General features: G+C 36.2%; 3 protein-coding genes across 10 annotated transcripts; 1 reads left to right on the top strand and 2 right to left on the bottom strand.

Moving 5' to 3' along the window:
• The first annotated feature begins 332 nt into the window (after positions 1-332).
• Positions 333-3,414, top strand: LOC143893975 (GMP reductase 1). Its single transcript, XM_077399923.1, has 6 exons — positions 333-754; positions 1,644-1,763; positions 1,980-2,237; positions 2,378-2,566; positions 2,665-2,867; positions 2,973-3,414. Exons 1-6 carry the CDS (start codon positions 668-670, stop codon positions 3,166-3,168), a joined length of 1,053 nt encoding a protein of 350 aa, XP_077256049.1. The 5' UTR covers positions 333-667; the 3' UTR covers positions 3,169-3,414.
• Positions 670-12,956, bottom strand: Psi (P-element somatic inhibitor). 7 transcript variants are annotated; one of them, XM_077399902.1, is made up of 14 exons: positions 12,616-12,956; positions 12,099-12,177; positions 11,800-11,982; positions 11,352-11,481; positions 10,014-10,271; positions 9,674-9,929; positions 9,325-9,531; positions 8,999-9,185; positions 8,653-8,810; positions 8,322-8,469; positions 8,119-8,253; positions 7,807-8,015; positions 7,445-7,731; positions 670-1,209 (listed from the first exon to the last, which is right to left on the bottom strand). In XM_077399902.1, the coding sequence occupies exons 1-13, from the start codon at positions 12,697-12,699 to the stop codon at positions 7,471-7,473; spliced, it is 2,295 nt and encodes a 764-aa protein (XP_077256028.1). In that variant the 5' UTR covers positions 12,700-12,956; the 3' UTR covers positions 670-1,209; positions 7,445-7,470. The 7 variants fall into 7 exon arrangements, with proteins under 7 accessions (XP_077256028.1, XP_077256026.1, XP_077256025.1 ...); XM_077399900.1 differs by lacking the exon at positions 670-1,209 and adding an exon at positions 3,473-3,749; XM_077399899.1 differs by lacking the exon at positions 670-1,209 and adding an exon at positions 5,700-5,972.
• Positions 12,957-13,241: 285 nt separating this feature from the next.
• LOC143893973 (zinc finger protein 277) lies at positions 13,242-15,811 on the bottom strand. 2 transcript variants are annotated; one of them, XM_077399921.1, is made up of 9 exons: positions 15,615-15,811; positions 15,342-15,549; positions 15,077-15,254; positions 14,788-14,990; positions 14,495-14,657; positions 14,198-14,413; positions 13,977-14,119; positions 13,798-13,899; positions 13,242-13,725 (listed from the first exon to the last, which is right to left on the bottom strand). In XM_077399921.1, the coding sequence occupies exons 2-9, from the start codon at positions 15,527-15,529 to the stop codon at positions 13,713-13,715; spliced, it is 1,206 nt and encodes a 401-aa protein (XP_077256047.1). In that variant the 5' UTR covers positions 15,530-15,549; positions 15,615-15,811; the 3' UTR covers positions 13,242-13,712. The 2 variants fall into 2 exon arrangements, with proteins under 2 accessions (XP_077256047.1, XP_077256045.1); XM_077399919.1 differs by having other exon boundaries at positions 15,342-15,811.
• Between the last annotated feature and the right edge of the window lie 31 nt (positions 15,812-15,842).

Below are 15,842 nucleotides of genomic sequence, written 5' to 3'. Positions count from 1 at the left end.
GGCTGGCGTTCGTCCAGCGTGAATAAAAATCCGGATTATGCGCCGCGACCGCATCTTTCGTAAAAAAAAACAAAAAAAGAATGACTTGACGGAAAAATCGCAATGGAAAATTGGGAAAATGCTCAAAATTACCGCGGGCATTTGACATTATTCAGCGATATTTCGCGTACGTTTTGGAACGGATGAGGGACATCCGTTCTCGTGGAGAATTATTGCCTCTGTTATTAATTCAGATCGAGATGAACTCAGATTTGTTGCTTTTGTTATTAATTCATGTCGGGTCTCTGATGATAAATTTCGAGGCAGGTGGGATTCTTTCGAGCGGCGGGATCGATGTCTCTCTCATCCTGTATTTCTGAATCTCGGGAGAGATTCGCGAGGAGAGATCGCGGTTCTCGAGGCGCCCCCGAGACCGCACCGCCCTGGTTCAATAAGGGGCGACAGAGAGAGGGACGAAAATAGCTCCTCTCACTCCCTCCCTCGAGCGGCGTGTCAGATGTGCCATGCCTGGGTGGCACCAGCCAGTGCAAGAACGTCCGCGGTCACGGGTTCTCCCCAGTGTATATAGCACGTCTCGCGGTGCGTCGACGAGTATAGTGAGCGGAGTCCGGGTCCGGGACAGTCGTCTGCTAGATTCGAGGCCGCCGAGGGTGGTCCACGCGCCGTCATGCCGAACATAATAAATGACATAAAGCTGGACTTTAAGGATGTGCTGCTGCGCCCGAAACGGAGCACGCTGAAGAGCCGTTCGGATGTGAGAGCCTTTTATGTAATTGGCATGTTGATTCGGAATTCGCGTCCCTCGTCGCGTCCGGGAATAATTGCATGCGTGTCTCCGGTGAGAGAGAGGAAAGTATATCCACCACGCAATATCGTGGGACATACTAGAGAGCGTATTTCTCGGGTTACACAATTGCGCTTGGATTTCAAATTCGATCGCTCGAATTCGACGGATTGCACGCGTTGCGTGCGTGCAAGTCGATTATACGCGCCGATCGCAGAATGTTCGCCACAGAACATATACTATATAATGTTCGCGCGATCGCTGGTCGAAGCTCCCGAATTTTTGGCCCCTCCTCAAGTGCCCAAAAAACCATCTCTTATATTGATTTAATTTCTCACGAATACGGCCGACTTCCTGTCGGTTGATCGTCCGGCCCGCCGTCTTACGTCGACAGTGCCGATTCCTATTATACGTTCCGCATATTTCTATGAGAAAATTCACGTAAATTAAAGATTAACAAGAGTGATTTATATCGTTGCATTATGACTATACACTGTAATGAAATTTTTGGTGATATTTGCACACGTATTATGTTATAATGAAGTTTTTAATTTTATTAATTTAACACACACTTCTGTTCTACGTAAAATTGTTACTCTTTTTGTATCTTTGTATGTGCAAAAATATAAAAAGTTATACACATGTAAAATAATAATCTAATATAATTAATTATATCTATATATTATATATATATATATATATATATATATATATAATATATTTAATATATATATATATATATATATATATATATATATATGTATGAGTTAAATATTACTGTCCTCAACATCTGTTTCTCTCTCAACACTTAAATATATAATAAAAATAATATAAATATTTCCTTTGACTCACATTTCAGGTAGACCTTTTCAGAGAGATCACATTTCGCAATTCCAAACAAACATACCGAGGAATTCCCGTGATGGCTTCTAATATGGACACAGTTGGCACGTTTGAAATGGCAAAAGCTTTATCAAAGGTAAAAATCCATTTCGGAATAAATATCAAAGTTTTTCCTTCGACGAATTTGTCAGATTTTTTTTAACGGGCTCTCTTTTTCCTCATACATAATATCTGCATACATTAAATAGATATAAATCAAAAACTTTTCGTATAACATTAATATGCGATCATATAAATAAAATCGTTCTGATATGATGATGCGTTGTCTTACTCATTGTGCATATTCTTTTAGCATGGTCTTTTTACTACGGTTCATAAATATTATACCGCAGATGAATGGAAAGACTTTGTCGCGCTAAATCCCGATTGCGTAAAAAATGTAGCGGCCAGCTCGGGTACGGGAAACGAAGATTACGAACGGCTCTCGAGCATTTTGGAAGCCGTGCCGGAATTGTCATTTATATGCCTGGACGTTGCGAACGGATACTCGCAACATTTTGTGGAATATGTGAGAAAAGTAAGAGCGCGATATCCGAACCACACTATAATTGTAAGTACAATCGAACGTCTTATTATCTTCGGTATAGAAATACGGTCGGTCGGTCGGTGATTTTTAAGCGGATCGCTATCATTCAATCGCTAAATACATACCTCGTATTTAAACATAAAGATTAATTGCTGCCGCTACAGGCAGGAAATGTTGTGACAGGGGAAATGGTGGAGGAACTGATACTCTCAGGAGCGGATATAATTAAAGTAGGAATTGGCCCGGGTTCTGTCTGCACAACGCGAATGAAAACCGGCGTCGGTTATCCGCAATTGAGCGCCGTGATTGAATGCGCGGATGCGGCGCATGGCTTGAAGGGCCACATCATCGCCGTAAATATTTATTATTACATTCTCTATCGCAATTGGCACGAATGTAATCGTAGACGTACCTCGCTTTCATCCAACGTATTAACGTGTTCATTGCTCAGGACGGTGGGTGTACCTGTCCCGGAGATCTAGCGAAAGCGTTCGGTGCCGGCGCGGACTTCGTCATGGCGGGTGGAATGTTTGCGGGTCACGACGAATGCGGGGGCGAAGTTATAGAAAAGAACGGAAAGAAGTTGAAACTTTTTTACGGTATGTCCTCCAATACAGCAATGAAGAAGCACGTCGGTGGTGTTGCAGACTACAGGTGAGAACTGCGACAACTGTCGTAGCGCGCTACAAACAAGTATATAAGTACGTGTGTCAAGATGATTAACGAAAAAATTTGCCCCGCACTTATTTCAATGCGTAGATCTTCAGAAGGGAAAACTGTCGAAGTGCCTTACAGAGGTTTGGTCGAAAACACTGTGCTGGACATATTAGGCGGTCTAAGATCTGCCTGTACTTACACAGGGGCCGAACGTTTGCGCGAATTACCGCGACGAGCGACGTTTATACGCTGCACGCAACAATTAAATCCCATGTACGGACCTCCCCCAGAAATGTAAAGCTTGTGATTATTAAATTAGTAACAAAAAAAAAGAGGCTTAGGAAAGAAAGTTTTAAACGCCAATATTTGTTGATCGCGTATTATTTGCTGGCAAATAATATTTATATATATGGGTGAAAATGCAATCTTGTGTATCGTGTAATGACGTTTAAGTATTACGAATTAATCCTTAAGTATGCTCAAATGTGGAAGAACGTTATACAATAATCCTTCGTGCACAAATAAAGAAATTTCGTTACATTAAGCGCCGTTTTATATCGTTGTAATTATCCTCTTACGACCAATCATATATATCAATCTCCTACAGCAACAAATCGATGCTTTAATTATCTCTAATTACATTTCACATTTAAACAACGAATGGGCAGCATTTGTACACTTCGTTGTTCTTATTATGAAATATGAATATATGCATATATATTTTACAAACCTTGTACGAAATGTGCACTGTATCTACAGTAAACTCTACCTATTTAGTACTTTACAGAAATTTTATTTATAAGTGGAAATCTTTCGTACGTATTTGCTATTTGCTTCTCTCGATCAGAGAAACTGGAAAGTTCTCTGTTGCACCTGTTCCTGAAACATTCGCCAATGTTAATTAATTATGTGCATAAAAGTATAAAAGATAACAGAAAAATTTCAACTAATAAAAGAAGAATCGAGTAAACGCGAAAAAGAAAGAAGAAAATATTATTGTGCTATTATAACGAAACAAAAATATAATTCACGAGATTATAGAACCGACTAGAAGTTATACTAGAAGTTTGACAATGTAATTGATTAAGATACTTGCCAACAATGTTAATATACGAAGTGGAAAACCTCCTTATTAATATATATTCTATCACATAATTCCTATATTATAATCGCAATAAATAGATTTCGTATAAGACGACTGTGAAACTTGTATACATCAAATAATCCTTCTAATAATTAAACGTGATATGATGCATGTATAAGTTCCTGGGGGGTTTACAATATACTTATATCTTATCATATTTTACCATTCTAATTTTATTTAATAATTAATGTCAATGCAAATAATAAAAATATTATGAACGTAATTTGTAATTAAAAATTTCTGCAAAAAAATATCAGAGACAATACACATTTATAATAAGTCTCGAATATGCACGTATCCATAAAACTCAAAGTAACATAAAGGAGAAAAATTATATAGTTATTCGATATATTTTTTTGATATCTTATTTGGAATATTTCTCAAGCAACATAACATATTGTAAATTTATTATAAATACCTTTTAATTAAATTATAAATAGATATATTCGAAATAATGCCACAAAATATACCAAATAAAAACATAAATTTGTTTTATTAACAAATATTAATGCATGGAAAATATATAAATATTAACATAAAAAAAGTATTGTTACATGTCTAGATACATTTTTTTATATTACATCAAATATATAAGTAACGAGGCCAAACATAAAATTATTAATTTTGAAATAATTTCCTTTTTATTTTAAAAGGAACGACGAAACTTTTGAAGATATCTTTTAAAAGTTATTCATGTGTTTCCTGATGATATAATTGTATAAACATAAGCATAATATTAATGTAATTTTATATTTAAAAAAATGGATGACTTTCTGATATTACAACCAAACTGTAGTTCAAGATATAATTGGCTGTCAACGCTGTGTAATTTTCAATATCATACTAAGTGTGGCTTGAGAAAATAGTAATATATAATTATTTATCATTCCTACCTAGCTTTCAATTGTAACGGAGTGAAATTACTGTAACAAAATACTAAGATTTTCATTAACTTTCTTTTTCATCGAAGAATAAGCATGTAGAAATACATGGAGAATATATAAAAGTTTACATAGATATTTTACTATTTATGAATACAACATATATCTCTAGAAAGATTATATCAGATATTAGATGTATTTCAAATTTCATCTCTTCTTATTCAGTAGTTAATGCATTATTTTATATAGAGAATGTTTTAGAAGTTGCGTACTGTAGACAAGAAATATTAAAGACGAAATCGAAAAGTATAAGTCCCAGTCTACAATAGGTGTTTTAAGCCCTAAGCCCTAAGAAATTGACCAATCACAGTCAATTATTCTCCTCAAATTCAACTATGATTGAACAATTTCTTAAGGCTTAGGGCTTAAAACACCTATTGTAGACCGGGACTAATGATTACATCAATTGGGAAGCACATCGATATTGTATATGTATAATGGACTAAAGTTCAAATTAAGATTGTGTTGAAAATTGATTTGCCATAAATGAAAGATCAATTTTACTTCACAATCTCAATAGTAAACTTTATCCCACGAAAAATAAAGATCATGCGAAAAGAATCGTGTCCAATACAGTTTTTGCTGAGGTCTAAGTTTATCAAAGAATTTATAACTACGATAAGAAGCTTCCCATCTTCGATACTCTGTATCCACTTATAAAAATGAATTGAAGCATGTAATAAAGAGATGTACAAAAATTTGAAATATTTTACATATGACTAGTTAAAGTCTTTTGATACTTAATTACTCGGAAATAAAAAGCCAATATATTTCGTTATGTATATCGTATAAAAACACATGTAATACTGACTAAGCAATGTTTAGAATGTTGTTAGTAAATTATATTCCACATTATGAGTTATATATATCCCGTCCGACTAATCTCCAGTTCGCAGGTCCTGATTCCTTTGTATACATGTAGATTAATGCTGAATGAAACATTTTAAACTGTAGGATGTCCCATGCCACGACATATTGTAGGACGGGTAAACCTCTCTAATTGGCTGCTCCAAATATCTAAAAATAGTATTGGTATTTCACGAGAAAGCAAAAGAAAAACCAAAGTAACATTGTATTTAACACAAGTGCAATAGGACATATGCATATATAAATGTCATATCATGTATCTTTCGTATACATAAGTAGAAGAACTTTCATGGATAATGAAAACACATGGCAGCTGCATCAATTATATAGCATTTCGTATAGTCAAGAGTTTTATATAGTTATAATAAAACACGAGTGTCTCAGGTAAATAAGTGTCTTATCAAGGTATATATAATAATCTAATATGATAAATATACTAATATATCGTTCATAACAACGCATTTATAAGGATATAGTTTAACAAGTTTAATGACAGAGAAAGAGTAAGATAAAGAGAGAGAGAGAGAGGATGGCAATAAAATGGTACAGATGTCGATCCCTCGTTCCACTTTCTGACCCGCTGCTTCACCTGCCAGCTTCAACTTATATTACAATAATACATGTTATGGAACAAAAATACATACAATAGTATAAGTAGAACACAGACATCATATTTATACTATATTATAATATTAATTGCAATCAAACTTCTCTTGTTTGATACTTTTTGTTACTTAAACTACGATGGGATATCCTATAGTATATGTATACGTGTATATATAAAAAACACAAAACGTTTTATAGTATAAACAGAATATAATCGATTCTCATGACATTCTCAAAGATATATGAAGATTATGAAGCAGTCAACTATTTATGATAAAAGTTATATGGAGATATAGCAGATATTAACCGCATCCCGATGGAAAGCTATCTGAAAACTATCTGAAATAAACAAATAATTATGGTAAAAAGAGATGACCCATATACAAAAAGAACAGATTTTATTTCAAAGGTGTAAAATGTATCGTTATTCAAATATTCGCATGAACCTCGAAATTATCAAAATTTTTATGTTTTGCAAAGTTTAAATCAATGTCCCTGAATGAGGTTCAATAATTATAAGTAAATAACATTTTCTAATTCTTACACCATTGATTTATAATATGTCGGAATATCAAGCCAATATAAAAATGAGTAAAATATTGAAAATGGAAAAATAATTAAACTATTGAATAAACAAAATTTTCAAATAGACAAGGTATAAACAAGGTATGAACAAAACAACAGGCATAAACACAATAAAAATTATGATTACTTCTTTTGATGTTAAATTTATATATTTCATCAATATATAACAACACTCAAATTTATATTAGCTTAGTATAACAACTATAGCACTTAGAAAATCATATAAATTTTCACTAATCATCATTCTTTAAAATGCTAGCGCTACCAAACAAGTTACTGAACTTTTAATCATCGGAATTAAAGTTTTTGCCAAAATAAAGATCTATAAATTTTTTATGATAATCAATTTGATTTAATACATCATTAAAACTTTATGGTTTATATAATTTTCCGTATGCTCATTCGTGTTTGTTGTGCTGAAATTTACTTACAGCTTGCCTTTCTCTCAAATGGAAGTTTAATTCTCAGAAGTAGACTGTGAGTAAGGATAATTCTGATATCCTGTTGGGAAAGAAGGGTTTTGCTGCCCCGTTTGTGGTTGAGAATTAGATCCAGCATTCGCTGCGTAATAACCAGTTGGTGCGGAACCAGCGTTCATCGTTGGATAACTTCCATAAGCTTGAGGGAACGCGTTAGGAGTGGTACCCGGTGGACCAGCCGATTGCCCCTGAAGAGTCTGCATTTGTTGCTGGGTCATTTGGTTCCCTTGCATTCCAAGCTGCACAATATTATACACGATGTTAAAATACAATAGCAAACAACAATATTGAGCGTTATATTTTGAAGAAAATACCTTGCCCGCTTTCATTTGAGCTTCGATCGCTTCTGCTTCTTTTATTTTACCGATGCTTCTGTAATATTCTGCCCATTGCACGCTATAATCTGCTTGACCACCATTTTGCGCGGCACCTGCCTGCTGTTGCGGCTGCGTCTGTGGCTGCGGCTGTTGATTTGGCCCAGCAGAACCGGTTGTCGGTGGATTAGACTGATTTTGCGAATTACCTGAAACATTTTATTTCATTAATTTTACAGAATAATCTAAAAATCATGCTGTAAATCTCTCAGCAAAGATTTCCTTGTGATATAAAACTGTAAAGATTTTTACCTCCTTGCTGATTATGATCTTGCTTTCCCTGTTTCGCTTGTTGCTCGATCATGTCTGCTTCTCTGTGCATGCCTAGTGAACGATAATACTCCGCCCATTGAGCACTATAGTCTGGCTGACCAGTCTGTGGATTGACTTGTACAGGAGCTTGATTAGCATTGTCTGCAAGAGCAAATGTATCGCATAACAGATTTGAAACTTACCTTCTTGCATGCTATAAGGAATCATAAAGCCATACATACTTCCGTCGTTGGATTGTGGTTGATTTGGCCATGCTTGATACCCTGTATTCCAATTTGGATTGTATCCGACTGCTCCTTGCGCTCCAGCATATGAAGAACCAGCTAGACCCTTTAAATAATAAATAAAATATTATTGAAAAAATATCTTATATAAGAATGGTCATCAAGAGACACAGTAGTGTCTCGCGCCAAGTACACCCGGAGCGAGACGCACCATGACCCTTTTACGCGAACGCACGAGTTGTGAGCACGTATATACTATCTAAGTAGGTATATGTATAACTAAACGTACCATCCCCAGCTTTTCGCTAAATATTCTCTTTGCGTGTTCAACTTGTTCAGGATTTCCTCGAATAATGAAAATCTTTTCATTCTCATTACTCTGATTCCTTCTATCTAACTCACAGTGTGCTCCTGTCTGTTGATTAATCTGTTTTATAGTTTCACCACCTAGAATAAAGATTTTAATGCAAGATAATTAATTTTAAAGGAAGAACATATTATCATCACATACTTATTAAATACAATCAAGAATAAAATTACTAAGATGTTAAATCAATTAGATAGGAGGCTTTAACAACGCACATATATATGTACAATTAACACACATTTGAATTAACATGTGAATAAAGTAAAACCTTTGCCAATTATAATGCCGCATTTGGAAGAAGGAACGGTAAACGTTGTTTCAATTTTATCTTGCATAGGGCCGCCTTGTCGTCTATCCCAACTCCCATACTCATTTGGATTGCGATTGCCACCAAAACCATTACCCCTCAGACCACCTCTGCCACCTCCCATATTAGTTCTACCATCATCTCTTCTCTAAAAATAAGGAAGTTAACAATAGATTTTCTGCAGTTAAAAATAAATAAAGAATATTGATTACGGTATTAGCTCATGGGCATATATGCATTCCAATATAATTCTAATAAAATAATCGTAAACATATCAAGATATATACCATGACGCTATCAATCAACTCCTGAATTCTTTGACGAGCCTGTTCAACAGCTTGATGCTTTCCTGACAATAAACATTTTCTATCGCCAGGGCCGTCTTCTCTTCCTTGTTGGAATTGAACTTTAGCTCCGCTTTCAGCTTGTATCTTTTTTATCATATCCCCACCTTTACCAATAACGACACCAACTGCGGCTCTTGGAACAAGTACCTATGTCAAATATAATAACTTTATAAATTTTAAAGATAAAAATATGTATCTCTATTTCTCTTTCTCCCTGTACAGTTAAATTTAAAGTCAACAAACATTTTTAATTACAATCGCTCGTGACATAATAAAAATAATTATTAACCTCTACTCCATCACTATTTGCAGGACCATGATTAAAACCACTATCATTAGAATAGTTTCCGGTCCTTTCGGTACCACCACCACCACCCCCACTACCACCTCTTCCTCCTCCTCCTCCTCCTCCTCCTCCACCACCTCCTCCTCCTCCTCCTCTATGAAACATTTGCATTTCTTTTTCAGCTATTAATTCATAGACCAATTGCTTTGCATATTCAACTTTCTGAGGATCTCCGGTTATTCTACAGAAAGACACACAACTTTAAATAATTATGCCATATTGCCTCGGTATATAAAATTGAAGGACAATTGTTTTTACATAGAGGAAAGATTATTTGTCTTACCTCAAAGGTTTCTCTTGTTCCTGAGATGGCCCCTCCTGAATAACAACCATCTTAGCTCCAGACTTCTCTTGAAGTTGCTTTATGGTTTCCCCCCCTTTGCCAATTATCAAACCAACTTTAGGACCTGGTATCATTATTTCAACAAATCCTGGATGTCCCATCATTCCGCCGCCACTGCCGCCACTCATATTCATATCGCCGATTCCCTCGCTTCTGCTCCTTTGATTTACTATTGACAATACAAGCTCCTTCGCACGACTGAAACACATAAAGTACGGATACAATATTTTTTCAACTAAACTGTTTTACACGTGTCAAAAGATTTAATCAATGTACAACAATCAAGTTTATTTGCAACACATAAATATGCACTAATATCTATTGCGGATCAAAATTATACATCACATTTGTAATATTTCTCTTTTCTAATGATCAAAGTTTTCAAACGGTATAATAAAAAGGTTTCAAAGATTTTGTATCAAAATGCCATGTATAGGTATCAAATTGCCATATATAGATTTAATCATAAGCAGTTTCAAATAAATAAATAAAATTCTCTTCATGTTGTGATTAACACGTCCCCATGCATATCCTATCCTCCTTCCTTCCACCTTTCTCTTTCTCCATACCCTATTAAAAGCAAAAAACTATTAGTAAATACAAAATTATTAAATCAAAAGGTCAACTCATTAATCAATTTTCAATGGTCAGAAATTATGAAGCTTATAGAAAGTCAAGTTTGAACCCGCTATTGGCATCCAGGAGCTAAATAAAGATTCTGTAAAACATTTCATAATTTCAATATGCGAAAGCATATATCCTACATTTGTGAAATGCATGTTAGGATGAAATTGTAGCATATATAAAATATACTAACATGTAAGCTGTTATCAGAATCAATCGTAACCCAATTCAATCACATTTTCTAATAAATAAGATCGTAAAGCGTTGCGCAATATTCATACGTCGTCATAACATCGCAGTTTGAAATGATTTTTCAGTTGTTTTGGGGGAATGTGACAAGATGGGGAGTGTGGTGAAAAAACATTCGCGCTTAAATAAATTAGAATGTGAAATGTCCCTATATAAATTTAAGGAGGATAGCAGATTTGCTTGGCTGATTTATAAATAATTTTGACAGAAAAGTACTTTCCAGTCTATAAACTTAGAACTTGAATCGATATTCATACCCCATTTCCATAAAAGACAAACCAATTACATTCAAGGCCAACATACAAAAGTAGATTCTTATCATTCATTGTGTGGATATAAAGTCATGGTATTGCATTGCATACAAAATAGTTGAAATTAACGAAATAAGAAGGGAAAACAAGTTACTTGACAGCTTCTCGTGAACCAGTTAGCGTGCAAACACGCTCAGGCAGCCCACCGCTTTCCGGTGCCATTTGAATCTTACATCCTGTTTCGCTTTGCAATCTTGTTATCTGTTCTCCACCTCTGCCAATTACTGTAAATACATTATTATCACTTAAACGTAATTATATATTTATTATATGTATAATGTTCCTACTGTTGCATTTCAATTATCAGAATCAATTAATACAACAAAAACAATATCCAAATTTGTTCCAAAATGCAACAGAATTTTGTATTAATACAATAATAATACTTAGACTATAAAATTTACACGATAATATTACAAGTATGTCACAATAAATGATAAACCACAGCTAGTTCTTAAATCATTACAACGGATTGTAATACAACATATTGCCGAAATTTGTACAGAGAATATACCGGTGACCTCTTCTATAATTTTACTTACTTAAACCGACCATTTTATCTGGAACTCTGATGTCTTCGTTGCATATACCACCTAAATTGGAAGAAACTTGCGGTGGTCTGGCCCCTTGACCACCCGCATCTCCAAGGGAATTGCCAGCAGGTCCACCACGAATACCTATCAAAGGATCTACTACTAACGATGCCATTTTCTTAGCCTCTGGCTCTGAAAACGCAACACGTAAATGCACACGTTAATACAGAACGCAGTCTGCAAAGTGGATCGTTGGCGCTATCAATAAAATAGAAAAAAAAAACCTATAAGTATATTTTAAATATTACCTGAACTGTCTTCAAGAGGGCGTTTCAATTTGGAATCCTGATTATTTTGTGCACCACCTGGATTTATCTTTGCGGCAATCTGGAAAAAGATCAAATCGTAGATATAAATTCAGAAGAATGCTTCACTTTCTAAATTGAGTCATCGTACAAGTCATTTCATTAAGTATATTTCAGTTAACCAAATTATCATACGCAAGTATTACATTACACAAATATTATACTCTCAGAGGCCAAGCTGATTACCCTCATAAAATAGAAAATTGCTCAAAGTTACAAACTAATCTTATCGCTCTGGGACTAGGAAATTTACAAATGATCAGTCTAGCCCACGAGGCGCTCGTACGTCACGGATAAGACTCTCCCGAATCGTGCCGCGTAAAATAGGCCGATCCGAGAGAGGTAACAGCCGCGAGTCGCCGCCGCCGCCGAAGGACATGACGCTCTCACTCGCGGGAGACGCGCACGGCGCCGATCGCCGTCGTCGACGTCGCCGCCGCGGAGTCGCGCGATCACTTACCTGCTTGGCGCGTTGGAGTGCCGCCGCGAACGCGGTGCTCTGGACGAAGTTCTGAGGCGGCGCGACCGCTGAGTAGTCACTCATATTGGTGCATGAAGTTGTCGAGACGGGTCGGGGGATTGAATCACGGAATCACGTTGCTGCTGCTGCTGCTGCTGCTGCTGCTGTCTAGGTCCAACGGTGGTCCGACGATCTGCCTCGCCGTCGCGGGCTCTGGCGCGCAGACGGAATGGAAACGGCGGCTCGCGGACGCGAAAACGACAAGCTTTTACGAGGCGGCGCGACGCCGTTCGCGAGGAAGGGAAAAGTTTACGGCGGACTCGGCGAGTGAAAGAACCGTACTTTCACGGGGAAAACGGCACGGCGCAAGCGTCCACCATTGAGTACGCGACCGTTTTAGTGCGGAAACTCGCGGCAGTGGCACTCGCGCCCGACGCGCCCTCGTCCCTCGTCGCGCGATTCGTCGGCAATCGCGGTGACGTGCGCGGGAAGCCGTCGAGGATGCGTTCCGAAAGTTATGGCGGTATTGAAAAATCTACAGCAGGTCATGTCATGGTGGTCGAATTTATATCGAAAACGAAAAAAAATGAATATTTTTTGTTATACGTGACGATCACCACGTATAAATTCGACCACCATGACCTAGATTTTGATACGTACTTTAATTTTAGACAAGAATTTTGCATTTCTATAAAGCCAATTAAAAGATTAGCGCTAAGAAAAAAACTGAAAAAAAACCGGCTGGGATCACGGCTTTAGGATCACGGGTCGGCAGGAGAGTAGAATTGTTGACAGTAAAATTTCTAGCTTTATAATTCATCGTTTCTAATCTAATTTTACTTTTACTAATTTTTACACCGCTGAAAACGGCTCAATGTGGAGCCGAAACGTCCGGATTAATTGTACCTTATACAGTTAAGAAAATGTATATCTATAGATAAATTTATTAGATAATAACAGGAGAAATATATATATATATGAGAAATCTTAATGTATAAGGATGCAATCGAGTAGTACTTCACACGATAACGTAAATTAACAAAAAATTTTTCATCAAAATACTGGATAAAGTTTAGCTTCCATTCAGGGAAAATCGTTTATAAATTACACCTGAAATTTTTTGAATGCATTATTTGTTTTAAGTTATAATTGATGTATCATTTCCTTCCAATATATACTTACATTGCTTCAGTAAGATTCTCAATATCGCTTTCTTCATCGCTGTTACTAGTTGCGTCAAGATTGTACAAAAACGAGTCATTTTCAGACATAGGAAAATAATATCTGGAATAAATGGTAAAAAAAACATTTAATATAATTTTTTATATAGATAAATTTTGTGTAATTCCAATCATATTTACTCTGGCTGATCCCAAACTTTTTGCGCGACAATTTTACAGTGTCGCTGATTCTTCATGTGCTCTAAAACGTTATCCGATTCTGTTTCGCAGAAAATACATCGTTTTAATTGAATTTGTCTTTTTATATAATTAACCACTTTCACCTGTAATTTGATAATACGTTGCAGAAAAGTATATATCGTTAAAAACATAAAGCTAATGGTTACGCGACAGTTCTTTACTTTTTGATAAAAAGTCAAGTCTCTGACAGTTTCTTCAAAATCAAAACTGTGCGTCTCTTTCATATGTCTCAAGACACAGGTGAATTCATTACTGTTATAATTACAAAACAGACACGTTATCCCAATAGATTCGTCATTCCAATCAGACCAAGAACTTTCCTCGTCTTCATTTTCGCTACTGCCACCTCCCACGTCGGGATTTGTTTTCAAATTAGCCTGTAGAAATTAAAAAAATCATTATATTCTGAAGTATTATTTCTAAAGTATCAACATTTCTTATCTCAAATCGCACATTACCCGTTTCTTTTCCCAAGTCCTTTCCGGCTCCAGATAATTATTTACATAAAATTTATCGTACGTTTCATTGTGAGGATTTATACACTTGTGGAATTTTTTTCGCATATGTTCTTTTAACACCGTACGATCCTTAAATGTTCCCTCGCAATAAATGCATATTAAACTAAAAAGATTGACATAAATAATTTTGTATAAATATTTTTATAAAAAAAATATATATATATACTACATTATGTTATTGGAGTACATGCAGATTCAATTGTAATGTATGCGTTGATTCTTTAATGTTATACCTTTCAACATTGTTTTGGATTTTGTCTAAAAGCTCGTCGACAAACACCAAATTTTCTGGTTTACCAAGGTAAAGATTGTGCTTCTGATAAAGATGTTTTATATACTCGGCACGTGATCCACAGATTTCAGTACGGCAGAATATACAGCCGCGCTTGAAACTGGTATCCGCACGTTCAGCTGCTTGTTTCGCCAATATCCATTCCTTGAAATAATAATTCCATATCGTTACAAAAAGAGCCATCATAAACTACATATCAAACATATTAGCTTGTTTGTTGATAGACATACCAGTTTAGCCCGATGTATTTCGTCTCTCAAAGTCTTGTCCTCCGACAGACAGTCGGAGAGCAGGAAATAATGTTCATTTTTACTCGGCTGTCCATCCGGCGTGCAGTCCATTAGCAATGTACTACAATAAGTCGTCAACGGTGCTTTCTTAAATTTTATGCTCCAGTAATGTACATAACTGAAATTATCAGGATCGTTATATCTAACTGCAAAGCAAAGTACGCACACATGATACAGGCAACGGGATAAAAATTGGTCATTGTACCTCCTTAAATTGGCAATTTTCCAAACGTCGGCTATAACGAGGCGATGCGCCTTAAACAAATGCGTGAGAAAATCCGTCTCGTTTGTCGGAAGGACAAACGTGCGGTCGCACAACAGGCACTTCGTATCGCACGGCTTATCGTCCAAGCCGACAAACTGCGACTTGTACATCGTACTTACATCACGCATCTGAGAACTTTAAGTCCAATCTACGGAACAAAACCCTCGTACTATAATTATTTTCTTTCTGTTAGCTGACAGAACGCATGCTAACTTTTGCAAATGCAATCTGTATCGCGCCGTGAGGAATCTAGCTGCGATGTCTCCAGGCTTCGAAGCCCTCAAAGTGTTTTAGCACCGGCCAAAGTTTCTATCAGTTCCTATCAAGAAATATATGCATTCCGTGACTTCGAGGCGAGGAATCTCGACAGATTGACAGCAACAAGATCCGGAGCGACCGGAGCTGCGACTGCTGCGAGGCGGCGAATCGGGCGAATGTTGG

Source organism: Temnothorax americanus, unplaced genomic scaffold (genome assembly GCF_048541705.1).
Source record: "Temnothorax americanus isolate GAGA-0224 unplaced genomic scaffold, ASM4854170v1 Scaffold13, whole genome shotgun sequence".
NCBI lineage: Eukaryota > Metazoa > Arthropoda > Insecta > Hymenoptera > Formicidae > Temnothorax > Temnothorax americanus.
Note: the sequence above shows the minus strand (reverse complement) of the source record. Positions and strands in the feature narration are given on the sequence as shown.